The sequence below is a fragment of the Camellia sinensis genome, chromosome 7, assembly GCF_055761805.1.
Source record: "Camellia sinensis isolate YWXY chromosome 7, ASM5576180v1, whole genome shotgun sequence".
In the NCBI taxonomy this organism is placed as follows: Eukaryota; Viridiplantae; Streptophyta; class Magnoliopsida; order Ericales; family Theaceae; genus Camellia; species Camellia sinensis.
Genome location: NC_138967.1, coordinates 109,000,540 through 109,015,190, shown reverse-complemented (window position 1 = coordinate 109,015,190; position 14,651 = coordinate 109,000,540). Strand labels below are relative to the sequence as shown.

Genomic DNA, 14,651 nt, shown 5'->3' with positions numbered 1-14,651 from the left:
ATGTGACCACAAGAAGAGGGGTATTAAATTAATTTGTTTTTATTCTTGTTGTATTTCTCTTTTGTTCTTTAAAATGTGTGTACATATATTTTGTCATTGTCATAATCATATCTTATTCAATGTGTTTCAGTGTTGAGTTGTTATTCTATCACCTATGTAGATTTGTTGATTAATTTCTCTTCCATGTTTTTTTATTGCCTGGTCCTTGGACAATGGGTTTACATATGAGTAATCATGTCTTGCTATTTTGATGTATAGAAACATCGCAATAGGTGAAACATTTTTGTTGGACATAACATGATGCGGATATGGTTGCCAATAAAAAAATAAATAAAAAAAAAAAAGCGCGTGATGCGGATATGGTGTGGTCACTACAACAAATTACACTTTTGGCGACTAAATTTTTAGTCGCCAAAAGTCATTTTTTGGTCGCCAAATATTTTTCCCGACTAAAATTCTTAGTCGCCCGTTTGGTCGTTGATAGATTGTCGGCAAATGAATTGGCGACTAAATTTTTTTTTAGTCGCCGAAAGTCACCAATTAGCGACTAAAAATTTAGTCGTCCAAAAAAAAATATTTAGTCGCAAAAAAAAAAAAAATTTCATCATCAACTTTTTAGCTACCAATTTTTTAGTCGCTAAAAACTTCACTCCTTTTTGGCTACCAATTTTTTAGTAGCCAAAAACGTGGCACTCTTGTTTGGCTATCAATTTTTTAGTCACTAAAATCATGATACTCCCTTTTAGCTGCTAATTTTTTAGTAGCCAAAAACTTCTTTTTTTTTTTTTGGCTACTAACTGTTTAGTCGCCAATAAGTTCCCTTTTATTTTTTGGCTACTAAATATTTAGTCGCCAAAAGCTCTATTTATTAATTCTTTTTAAATGCACAAATTGAATATTTTTCATTAATTTCTAAATTATATGCATTCCATTATCAATGCAACCTGTACATGTATAGAATAATATATCTATCAATTATAATCTAAATCTATTATCAATAATACCCATTTCATTATCAACTATCCAAAAACTTTAACTTATAACATCTTATTCCAAGTATCATATAAATTCATTCTAACCAAGTATAATTCATCTAAATTAAATATTACATTCAAAAACACTGTATTTCCAAAACAGAGAATTGTACACAAATAGATGCCATATACAGAATAAATGCTCTTTGTACACAAAAATAAATATCCACAATAGCTCACGCAAAAGCAATCTGTAAAACATAAAAAAAAAAACCCATTAGCACTTATTCAATAAAATTGACATTTCAAATTATAACAATTATAAAATTAATAATTCGGATATATTATACTCTAGCAGAAACACAAGATGTTTGAACAAAGACTCAACATTACAACTAGGTCAAAATACCTTGAAAACCAATTAAAAGCAAGCGAGGGGTATATGTAAGGATTCCCTGCACATGATTAAGACTCAATTGTAAACAACATGACATGAATGCAATCTGTACAAAACATTACAACTGAGAAGAAAGTCATCAAAATCAAAATCACTGGATATTGAATTAGCAAACTACTAGTGCATGTCTGATAAATTTGAAGAAAAATACCACAATGAAGAATTAAATATGTAAATTAGAGAATAGACAATGTTATACCCATTACACAAGAGAACAAACAATGGTAAAGGAGGAAGGAAAATAATTGCCTACAATGTATCTGAGAGACATGTCTCTAAACAGAGCTGAATGGTAGAAGATGATTCTGTAGCCACAAGGACTTGGAATTGAGGCTTTATCAAATTGAATAATGCAACCTCACCCACATAATAACAGTGCAGGAAAGGATAAAGAAATCCACCATGTATATAGCCAACAAAATTAAATATATCAATCTCACCCACCAAATGCTCCCGTAGATTGCAAGAACTTAATGTCAAAATTTCCCACCTGTTGTGTTTCACCAGTACGGTATAGAACATCCATGTTAAGACCTTGATTTTTAAAGACTGCATCACTCTAGGGGTCCTCAGCCAATCCTGTTGGGTTTTTCATGTAAAATATGATATTCATGTGTTGATTGTTTATTCATGATTCAATCTGTTTGATCAACTAAAATTAAACTTAAAATCAATAATTTTAATTGGTTGACCTATTCATCCCCTTTAAGTACTTTGGACTCCGTAATTTCACAAACATAGTGCTTTGCAAATTAAGTAAATTTTCAATGCAACAATTGGGTTTTTTAACAACAGTTAGAATCATAGAACAACAAGAATGGGCAGATTCAAAAAAAGAAGAGGAAGCTATATTTGGCGGTAAGAATTACAGAAAAGAAATGAGAAAATTCAAGGCTAAAAAATGTGAGATGCTGCTGCAAATGATTAGGTTGTTCATCTTGTGAAAATTTAAGACTAGAAAACATGGGTCTCTTGTTAGTCCCTTTGTGTTCTCCTTACAGAACACATTGATTTAATTAAGTGTGAGAACGTATTTTTGAGTGGCACCACATTGGTTCAAGATCTCATTTATATTGTACGATATCGGATTGTGGTGCATGTGGTAGGATGATAATGGTTTAGGTTGTGACATTGGACGCGGCTCCGAAGTTGGGTATAAATGATACTCTTAAGGCGATTAAACCCAACCCAATTAGGAAGATAAATTTTAGATAAGGAATACTAGGTAGACAAGTAGAGTCCTAAATGGAAAATGAAACATAGGCTGAGACAGAGCATTACTGTATAAATAGCACACCACCAAAGTTGGGTATAAATGATACTCTTTGACTTTTATATATTTTATGGCCTTCTTCACCGTGGCATCTTCATGTTGGTGATTTTGGAAACATGTGCACGTTCACTGAGAGAGAGATCTGCAAAATAAACATATGAATCCTATAATTGAAGCACATTATCTCATCCCTCACACCTTCATGTTTGCTTTTAATATTTTCATTTTCTGTTTTCGTTTTTCAGAATATATAAACAATGGATCCAGTCTGGTGGCCAAATCAAACACAACAATGTGATTTATGCTTCATAGATTATCAAATTAAACTTCAAAAACAATAAACAAACTACAATTTCAAAATTAATTGAATCCAATGATATCAAAATTCCAAATTATAATTAGCAAACAAACACTCAAGCTAACCTGAAATTGAGACTGAACCAAAAGCAAACCTATATTGTATGCCTGTGGAACTTACATTGGTGATATAAATAGTCCAAAAGCAAAGATGTTCCCTGCAATAGGCACACAAGAATGACCCTTTTGACAATTTCTTGAATAATACGCTTGAAATATCCACCTCATAGTAAAGCAAATAAAGTTAAAATTAAGCTTGTAAAAGTTCACATGTTACAAATTTGAGAACTATTCTAGAAACTATTTTCAAAATAAATTCTGGTCCTCCTCTTCTTCTCCCTTTCTGTCATGAATTTATTTTCACAAGCTGGAATCAGGTTTTGGATTTTCTGGAAATTATTACCATAAATCTTTGCAGCTAAACTTTGAGATGGCAAACAATTCCATACATAGAGAAACCATATATACTCACACCCGACACACACAAAGGGTGGAGCCACATACCCCGTTAAAACTTATTGAAACTAATGGGTTCAAACTTCTTATACATATTAAAATGTAACACAATAGTTTCATAAAACATAAATCAAAATTTACAGAAAATTCAGAATATGTTTATTTTTATTATTTTTTTAATTTTTTTTATTCCTAAAATAATGTTAACCATCAAAAAATCTATCCATAGTTATCAAAATACACATAATTCATATATAGGTTTAGATAAGCCCAAAAATTATGAATGTAGAAACAAATTAAACATCTTGTGCTTTATTTATCTCACTCTGGTTTTAGTGCTTATGAGGTCAATTGACCTTCAAACTTTACCAGCAGCAAAGGGAATGCATATCATGAAGAAACAAGTACAACACTTGGAGGGAAAATCACCTAGTTCCCATAGACTCTGGAAATCTGTTCCAAGCTGCTTTGTGTGAGAGTATTTAGTGTACATATATCATTCTTCAAATGAATCTACCAGATCAGGAAGAGGTTGAGAAACAGAGTCTTCATTTGACTGGCAAGGCAGTGGACATTGAAGAAGTCATTGCAACTGCAAGAGAGTGAGACAGAGTGTGTGTAGTCACAACATCAAACCCACAAAAAACCCAATGAACCCATAAAACTAAAATCTATAATTTCAATTCAAACACAATAAACCCATTTTGGACATCAAGATTTAATTAATTTCGTACAAATCAAACACTTCAACGAAACCCATTTACGAAATCAACACAAAAATAAACCCTAGATGAAGTGTGAGAGATGGGGAAATACGGGAAGGGAAGGAGAGGGAGAGGGAGAGAGAGAGAGAGAGAGGGAGAAGACCGAGAGCGACAGAGAGAGGAGAGAGAGAGAGAGAGAGACAAAAACCTGGGATTTGCAGCAGTGGCGGTGGTGATTTCCGGCGGTGGCGGTGGCGATGGCGACGGCGACGGTGACGGTGACCTGCGACGATAGCCATCGACGTGCGACGGTGGAACCGACGTCAGGTTTGGTGGTGAGTGATCGGAGATGGGTGCTCCTTACGACGGTGTGGGGCAGCTCTCTATAGAATGAGAGAAAGAGAGATGAAAGAGGATGAGAGAAGAGTAAGAGGTGAGATATTTTTATTTTACATAAGATGGTTATTGGCGACTAAAATCTTTAGTCGCTGAAAATATTTTAAAAATCCCTCCAAAATATTTCAAACGTCTCCCTCCTAAAATTTTAGTTCTTTGGCGACCAAAACTATTTTTTGTCGCTGAAAATAAACCTTTGGCGACTAACATTTTGGTCACCAAAAGGTAAAAAATAATTTTTTATTTTTTATTGGGCGACTAATGATTTTAGTAGCCAAAACTCTATATACGGCGACTAAAATTATTTTTTGTCGCTGAAAATACACCTTTGGCGACCAAAATTTTGGTCGCCAAAGGTAAAAAATAATTTTTTATTTTTCATTTGGCGATTAAGTCGTTTTAGTAGCCAAAAATTAATGTAGGGCGACTAAATTTTTTTTTTTGTCGCCAATTCTGACATTTTTGGCGACTAAATTATTTTTTAGTCGCCAATAACCAATATACAGCTACTAAAAAAATTAGTAGCTAAATATTTTACTTTTGCCGACTAAAAAAATATTTAGTCGCCAATTCCACAACTTTTGGCGACTAAATTTTTTTTAGTCGCCAATTTTAGTCGCCAAAGGTGCGTTTTGTTGTAGTGGGTGTGCTACACATCTATTGTAAATCAAGTTTTGTCAGGCTTGTCAAACAAAAGAAGAGAGAATCATATTTGTATATTACAAAGCTTTTTGCTTTGGCACATGTTCCCCTAATGCATGAATATTTTAATGAGTGGAGAATTCACATTGAATACAATCTCTTTCACATTAAGAAATCTTAACGAGGTACCCCATCACGATAACAAGTGAAATTCCATTGTGTTTAGGTGGTTTTGACGAAGGATAGTCAACCCCACGGTTTCTATATGAAGCTCAATGACCAGAAATTGGGTCATTGTGAGATCTTGAGTAAGATCAACTATAATGCCTATCAAGTGCTCTCGCCATATGAATACTTCTATTACCTTAAACCTTCAACAATTAGTTCCCTATGTAATAGATTAGTTTGTGGTATATATTGTTGCTTTTAATGATTGTTTCTAGCAGTTGCTTCTTTGTTTTACCTCTCACTTGAGGATAAGTTCTTTTAAGAGTGGTGTCCTGATATAAATAAAATGTGCAATGCATGTGAATGGTGTCCTGATTTTCGCATATCGATATTGAAGTTTAAAAATTTTTTTTTCAAAAATAAATATCAAATATTTTATATTTTCTATAACTTTGAAATTAATTATATTGTAAATGATTATTTTTTCTTTTTTTTCCTTTTGTAGATACAATCATTTTGAGTATATGATAATATCTTCACATATTGATATTAGAACTTATTGTTGATATTAAAACAAGCTATAATATATATGTTTTTTTATTTGTATTGTCGATACTTTTGTTTTGTTTTAGATACAAAAATTTGAGTTCTTAAATTATCAAAAATTATTAATATTGTTGGAAGATATTTTATATATTTTTATAAAGAATGTTTGGCTGACACTATATTGTTACAAGTTACATATATATTATTATTCGTATGATATTGTCAATGTGAATGTGCGTGGATATGGATGTATTTTATTTTTAAAAATATTAATAATTTGTACAGGGAATGAATTAATAAAATATATTTTTCTTTTATGAAAATAATTTTACAGCGATAATAATAAAGCGTTGCTAATATAATTATCATTTCCTTACATTTTATTAACAACAGATTAACTTGGCACATATACATATTAGTTCAAATCTTTAGCGACAGTTTAAACTGTCGCGAATACAGTTTTAATTTAATTCTTTTTGGGTTAATTACAAAAAAAAAAATCTCAAGATTTTGCGTGTTTTTCAATTTAAACCCCAGAATTTCAATTTTGACAAATTAAACCCTAGAATTTCACCTGTGTTTCAATCTGGCCCCTCCATCCATCTCCGTCATATTAAACGAATGGAAATCTATGCAGAATTTCAGATTCAAACCCACATGTTCAAACACTTGTATTTCCTCGTCGTAATTATGTTTCACCTCATTTTTGCATCGGTGGATTCACCTCATGGTCTAGTTTTCATTCCACTCTTCATACGCCTTGTTCCACATCTTTTTACTTTTCACTAGAGTTTCGAAAGTTGGCCAAAAATATGATTTTTCTCTCTTTGGACAAAATTTTCGGATTCAAATCCACGTATTCAAGCACGTATATCTCCCTCGCTGTAACTCTGTTTCACCTCATTTTTGCATCATTAGATTCAACTCATGACCTAGTTTTTATTTCACCCCTCATATGCCTTGTTTCACCTCTTTTTGTATGTCGTCGGATCTCCAAAAGTTGGCCAAAAATAATCTCTCTCTCTCTCTCTCTCTCTCTCTCTCTCTCTCTCTCTCTCTCTCTTGCTGCTATTGCAACAATATTCTTAGCAGTAGAGATATAACGGATGATGCTTGATTGGAAACCAAGACAATCTAACATGCTCACCAACCCATTTGGTTTTTAATTTTTATGTGTGGTTGTGTACCTATCACTACTCGACGACACTGCCTCCATTACCACCAGCACCTTATCTTGCAGATAATGATGATGAATCTGCAAGATAAGGTACTGGTGGTAATGGAGGAGGCGCCACAGAGAATGAGGAAGAAAAAGAAAAAAAACAGAGAAAAAGAGAGAGAAGGCTTATTTTTGGCCAACTTTTAAAGATCCGACGACATGTAAAAAGATGTGAAACAAGGCATGTGAAGGGTGGAATAAAAACTAGGCCATAAGTTGAATCTAATGAGGCAAAAATATGGTGAAATGAAGTTACGACGAAAGAGATACAAGTGCTTGAATATGTGGATTTGAATATAAAATTTTGCCCAACGAGAGAAAAATCTTATTTTTAGCCAACTTTCAGAGCTCCAATGGCAAGTAAAAGGATGTGGAACAAGGCATATGAAGAGAGGAATGAAAACTAGGACATTAGGTGAATCCAACAATGCAAAAATGAGGCGAAACAGAGTTACGACGAGGGAGATACAAGTGTTTGAACATATAGGTTTGAATTTGAAATTCTGCCCAGATTTCCGTTAGTTTAATATAACGGAGATGGACGGATGGATGAAATTGAAACACGGATGAAACTCTAGGGTTTAATTTGTCGAAATTGAAATTCTAGAGTTTAAATTGAAAAACACACGAAATCCTGAGGTTTTTTTTGTAATTAACCCATTCTTATTTATTTTATTTTTTTTTACGTTCTATACCGTCGCTTATAATACTTTTCGCGACATCAATTACCGTCTCTAAAAAAGTTTTAGGTGACGGCAACCTAAACCATCACTAAAAGTGAAGTTTTTCTGTCTTTTTTGTGACAGATTACTGTAGACACCTCATTTTCACCGATCCTAAGACTCGGGTGCTTTCTTTTGATCAGTCAATGATGAAAATAAGAATGTGCTATCTCACAAAATCTTCAGTAAGAAAGATGGAATTCGAGCTTTATTCCCAACCTCAAACCTGCCTTAGCCAAGTGTTTTAGACCCGTTCAAAACTCTTTTTTTTCAAAATATTCCTTTTGTACATAATTCCAATAATTCTGCTGAAAAACCCTATTTTTTCCTTCCCAAAAAAAAATATATATATGTCAATGAATAATGCATGAATAGCGTCGGTCGGCAATAATAGTAGCTGACTGGTCAAATAGTGCATAAATAGTAGCTGGCTCACCAAAAAGTTGGCCGACCAGTGAAGAAATTGGCTAGCCTACCAATTTGTCCAGAAATAAGGCAGTTTCGGCAGAATTCTTATTTAGTGCATGTGGGGCATTCCACTATCCCATTTTTGGATCCATTCTTGAATAAAAGCCTCCACCTACCAAAAGGAGTGGCTCTTCACAAAAGAGAGGGTTAATGCACATTCCATTAAACTTTCTTTATATTTCCATTAACTCTTAATCAACCTTTGTCTTCCACCACCATTGTCCATTGTCTTCACCCATCTCCACCAAGAGTCATCTCATCATTGCCTATATTAAGTCTTGAATGGAGAAGAGGAAAGAAAATAGGAGGGGGGGGGGGGGAGGGAATTGATGCTTTGATAAAAGACTAGTCAAAATTGAAAGAAAAATACAAAGTGAGCCATAACTTCCATCTTCCCATTTATACACTAATATATCCTCATGATAACCAAATCCTAAAGCTTTGATGAAAGAAAGAGTAGTCCTTGCCAACTTTAAGAAAATTAAAGAGTGATCATTTCCTATAAACACACTATTATATTGTCTAAAGTCACCTTTCTACCCCAAATTCCAAGCTTTTGAATTGAGGATTAAGAATATAATTCACAACCTTGAGGGTAATCAAAAAGAAGTTTGGAATTCAAGAAGTTCATCCTTTTTTTAGAATGTGAATTTTCAATTTCTTTCATTTTTCTTGTATTTTTTTTTTCTTATATTAATTTTCTTACTTTGATTTCATATTATAAACTTGTTGTAATCTAACTCGAAGTAGTTAGTTAAGCCACCTACATATTCCTTGTTTGTTCTTTTCTTGGTGTTGCAACAAAACAGATTTTGCTAGGCCTAGTTGGTGGGCCAGCTAACTTCTTCTAGAAAGAACAGAGTGGTCTTTTGGCGTTGAGCATAATAGTTTCCAGCGATCCTTGAGACCTAGATCTTCTGCTATATTTTCATTTAAGAGATTTGTGAGATTTTTATTTTTGTTGTAGTATTTTCTTCATCACTCTCTCATTCGGTTTGTAATTATTTATTCAAGTGTTGTAATAATTACACTCTCTGCTTCTTTCTATCCTATTCTTTTACTTAATTTTTTTATTTGTACATAAGCTTCATACTTTGCTTTTTAGTATATCTATGTTTCATGCATCTTGATTCGGCTGAGTTTGCATCTATGGATTCAATTCTTATGTGATTATGTGCTCTACCTCATGTTCTTGAGATGATTCACAAATCATATATTAGAAGTTGAATCTTTAGTTGCATTTCATGAGTGAAGTGCATCCTGATTTTGTACATAAGATAATGCATGTTTTACTAACTTTGTTTTGTAACTGTTTGCAGGACGTCAGTAAATATATAAGTTTTTATACCTTAGCATCCTACTTGTATGTGTTTTTCTTACTATATTTAAGTATCCTACCATGCAGCTACTTGCTTACTTGATATAACTATATGAATACCGGTGGATGAAGGTTGTGTTGCTTAATTTGGAATAATGTTGATTTTTATGTTTGTAAACTCAATTTCTTTGAGTTATATATCTTCAAAACTCTTTCAAAATACATGAAATCAAGTTGTTCCAAAATGAATGATATAGTCTATGTTTGTATGTTTCACATATTAAATTTTAGGGTTTATTAAATAATCGAGATATAAACATATAAAGTAAATAAAACTCATATCATGGTTTAGTAGAGGCCGATCTTTGATCGAGTGAGAGGGGTGGTCAATTAAAGACCTTTCCCTCTCATACCTAAGGTTCCGAGCCAAGCATCCTTTACAACGAACAATATTCTTGGCACGAGTCACAGGTTTCCTAATTTTTCTAAAATATTAAGTGGCGACTCTAAGATCTATTAATATAGTCCATTTCTAGCAAAGATTTTGTAATAAAATGAATTTTATATGCAAGTCATCAAATATGGACTCTCATCTATATTTCACATGCACTCATGAGACTAGATCAAAAAAATTGAGTGTCGGAACTGTTTAACGCGCATGGGTATTCTCCAGGCATGTTACAATTACACTATCGCAAAAACCATTGATTTGTTGTCGCTACAAGAAAGCGACGGTTTGTAACTATTGCAAATACATTTTGTCACGCCCCCTTCTGTCACCCCCCATTTACTGTTGCTACTCCATAACAAAAAGTCTTTTGCGATGGCGTGTGTATCTTTTGCGACATTTAAGACCGTTGCAAAATTTTCAATTTTTAGTAGTGATATATGCTTTGTGAAATTAATACATAACATGTTTTGGAGCTTTACTTCCCCAGTTTGTACAAAGTACCTCTTTAACAAAATTATGTGATTTTGCAATTCCCAACAAGTGTACCATTTGAATGTTGATGTTGATCAAGAATTTTATAACTTATCTCAATTTGAATTAAAAAAGATTTTTTATTTTTTTTTTATCAAGATAGTGATAAAAACAAAATATATTTATATTAATTTGTGTATTTACATTTTATTTTTTTAAACAATAATATTAATAGATTAAAATTTTATTTTATTTTTTTATTTGCGTGTTATTTGAAAAGTCTAAAAAAATAAATTTTTGAATGACTATCCTCAAAAAAAAAATTAAATTAAATACCTACTATGAACAACTTGCTGGACATCACATCATGGCATTTACCTTATACTACTCACATAAGATAATATTGTTGTCACCCATGTCTCACAAAAGTGATGACCTCACACTGTATAAATTGGTCATGAAACAATTCAATATAATTCTTATAATAAAGAAGAAATAATTAACTGTCTTTGTCAAAGATTGGCCCCCTTACCTCCTAAATTGGAGTGAATTAAACTGAACTAACTTAATTGATTGCGCAAGTTAATCCACATTCAAATAGGGTATTATATGGCAAAAACCTTACATGCAAATAAAAATCAAATTATTAGATGTCTTTATATTTCAATGCTATTCTAAGCTAGCTTGTATCATTGGGGATTGCAAGTTGTAACTGCAAATATCTTTCGCCTCGTGCTTGCTCGTCTCATCTCAAGTGTTGTCGCTAAAATTCTATTGTAAGGTGCCAAGAAATATGAGCTAGGACAAGTTTTGGTCACAAAAATTCTCTTTTTTAGTAGTACATTTAATTTTATTTGTAATTTTGTTTAACTTGTGACACAATTTAAGGCTAAGTTTGAAAACTTGTAAAAAAGTCAAAAAGTCAAAAAGTTACTCAAAAAGTTAAAAAGTTAACACTATTCATCAAAAGTCAACAATTACGGCTGCACAACTCCCAATTCGAATTTTTCCTTACAAATCAATTTTTACAATTTTTTATTACACATTTTTCCATAAAAAGTCAAAAAGTTAACCCAAACATCCATATTTTCAACCTCAATTTTTTAGTCCAAAAAGATAAAAAGTACACTTATTTAGGACACCCCAAACAACCCCTAAATAAGAGTTAGTTTGGAATGTGAATTGATTTTTTAATTTTTTGGCTATTTTAACTGGGGCAAAAAATCCTCGTTTAGAATAGATTTTTTTAACTTTTGTGAGAAAAAAAATGAAATGATTATGGATTAGATGTAACATTTTATCTTATTTAGCTAAAATAGTCTATTTTATCTTATGACAATGCTACGTAGTTCAAATTTTGTAACTCAAAAGTGGCTCAAATGGCCAAAACGACGTCGTTTTGAGTCGTTTTGGCCATTTGAACCACTTTTGAGCCACAAAATTTGAGTTACGAGACATTTTCCTTTATCTTATATGACTATTTATACACAAAGTATCTTCCCAAACAAGCTCTAATAATACAGTTGCCATCAATATTTGTTCTATTCAAGGCATAATTGGCAAAAATTTAGAACATTAGACTTTGATTGGATATATATAATTGAAATGAATGATTTAATATTAAACTTTAGAAATTATAAGAAAATTATTTATTAAATAAAACTAAGAAACCTAAAATAAACCATCACATCGTAAACATCTGCGCTTCAAACATCACACAAAGAAGCCTACATGCAATTTCCACCACTTTGGTACAAAACAAATATAGAAATTATTTTATTTTATTTTGATCCACTCATTTCTTATCATTTTATCCTTGTCAAACTAAAGTCTTTCATGACGTCTTCAATAAAGCATCCGAGGGAATTATAGGATGAGCCACCCTCCATCATGGCGGCCCGGCTCTTCTCGCTCATCTGCTTCACTTTCTCCCTAATTTCATTACTACTGTCCATCAACTGCCTTATCCCACTACTTATCTCCTCCACCGTCACCAGAAACGTCTCCATTCCAAATTCATTCCTGTAATCCATCTTTATCTCCACCGTCATTCCCAACCCTTTAACCATCTGGAATGCATTCAGTTGCTGCTCCGCATACATTGGCCACGTCGCCACTGGCACACCGTACCACAAGCTCTCCAACGTAGAATTCCATCCACAGTGTGACACGAACCCTCCAACTGCCCGATGAGAAAGAGCAAGGATCCTCTAGAGTGATTTTTCCCTAAAGTTTCCTAAAGTGCTACAGTGTATGGTTGAAATTTACTGGCAAGTCACATCAATTTTTCTGATGTGACTTGCCAATAAATCTCAATCATACACTGTAGCACTTTAGGAAACTTTAGGGAAATTTCACTCTAGAGGATCCTTGGTGGATGAGAAAGCACCGCCACCTGCGGGGCCCACCCGATCACTTTCCCAATCCCCGCCGTTGTTTCCAAGAACCCTTCTGGCAGGATATCCGTCAGATTTTCGTACTCACTCAGAATACCAACCTTTCCTTTCGCCGGAGGCTGACGTAGGGACCACAAGAACGGGTGTCCGCAACTCTCAAGAGCACGCGCTATCTCCTTGACCTGGTCCTCATCAAAGGTTCCCATGCTCCCGAAGCAGAGGAACACCACCGATGCCGGATCCTGGTCGTCCAACCATCTCATGATGTCGGCTTCGGATTGGCTGCTTTGGGCCTCGTTTGGACCGCCTCCTCCCCCTTTGAGGTTGAGTACGGGTCCCACAGGGTAGATTTTTTGGATGGTTTTGTCTACTTCGAGGGACTTAAGAGCATGGAAATCAAGTTCAGTGAATGTGTTGACCATAATACCTTTGGTTTCTCTGCACCGCCTAGCGATATTGAGGATCGTGGTGGACCACTTGCCCAAGAAAACGCAAGGCAAGACCTTTACGGGGACTGGGTAGGCAAAAGCCGGAACGGTCAACTCAGCGTCCGAGTCTTTGAACTTAGTAACGTCTTGGTTGTGGTGGTCGTGGAGGGTCTGGAAATGGAAAAAGAACCCAAGCAAGCCTGCGTTGGACGTGAAGAAGACGTAGGTCGGGATGCCGAACTCGTTTGCTATGTCAATGATGGACGTGCCGAACATGTCAATCACCAACCCAGCGAGTCGAGGAGTGGACTCGGACTCTGACTCAGACGCAGACTCAGATTTAGAGACTATGTTGGAGACAACGTCTCTGATGCGAGGCTTGTGAATTTCGATCAAGTCGGGGAAGAAAGAGCCGGGTTTGGAATTGGGATCGGCTGCTGAGGGGGTGTCATGAGAGAGTTCGACGATTCGTATGCGATCGGAGGCGTGGTTGGAGAGTGATTGGGTGTTGTTTTCGAAGGGAAACTTCATGATGAGGACGGTGATGGAGAGGCGGTCATCTCGGCCGACGAGGAGCTTTGCCATCTCAACTGTCGATATGAGGTGGCCGATGCCTGGAAATGGGACAAACACCAGTTGTGCTTTTCTCATTTTTGGTTTGTCTTTTTGCTTATAATTTCTCTGTAGCCACTAATGTAATCGCCTGAAGATATATGTCTAACGGTATATATAACAGAGAGCTTGGTGATTACTCAGTACTCTGGGCTCAATGTTTGTTTGGGTGGATATAAGTTTGGGATTAGATTATAATCCAATAAAATTATTAATCCGATATTTGATTAAACAATTAAAGTACGGATTAATTATTTTAAACTTAACTATTAGTTAAGATAGAATGCATAATCCAACGAATTTGTAGTCCTAATACTATTAGTCATGGGAATGCTAATCCAGTCCGTCCAAACAAATATGGCCTTGGTGTATTGACACGTGGTGTTTTATAAAATTTTTATTTATAAAAGATGTAAGAATACATGATTTATGTTGAAAATAGAAAAATAACACAGGATTAACTAATTGATAATTGATTTCAAGTATGAACAGTGATGCCCGTGAGTATTGAATAATTTCCCCTTGTTATAATGCTACTTTACGAAAGTTATTAGATGCTTCGCAAGTCACCAATGTCTACAGTTAAATTTATA

General features: G+C 34.2%; 1 protein-coding gene and 1 long non-coding RNA gene across 6 annotated transcripts; both read right to left on the bottom strand.

Moving 5' to 3' along the window:
- Positions 1-1,028: 1,028 nt before the first annotated feature.
- Positions 1,029-4,492, bottom strand: LOC145795248 (uncharacterized). Of its 5 annotated transcripts, none has more exons than XR_014335850.1 (6): positions 4,430-4,492; positions 3,947-4,109; positions 3,128-3,219; positions 2,713-2,846; positions 1,384-1,429; positions 1,029-1,225 (listed from the first exon to the last, which is right to left on the bottom strand). It is a non-coding gene; the product is annotated as an uncharacterized LOC145795248 (long non-coding RNA). The 5 variants fall into 5 exon arrangements; XR_014335851.1 differs by having other exon boundaries at positions 3,183-3,219; XR_014335849.1 differs by lacking the exon at positions 2,713-2,846.
- A 7,764-nt stretch (positions 4,493-12,256) lies between these two features.
- LOC114260355 (UDP-glycosyltransferase 71A16) lies at positions 12,257-14,285 on the bottom strand. The gene is made up of 2 exons (XM_028200441.2): positions 13,009-14,285; positions 12,257-12,820 (listed from the first exon to the last, which is right to left on the bottom strand). Exons 1-2 carry the CDS (start codon positions 14,095-14,097, stop codon positions 12,428-12,430), a joined length of 1,482 nt encoding a protein of 493 aa, XP_028056242.2. The 5' UTR covers positions 14,098-14,285; the 3' UTR covers positions 12,257-12,427.
- Positions 14,286-14,651: the final 366 nt, after the last annotated feature.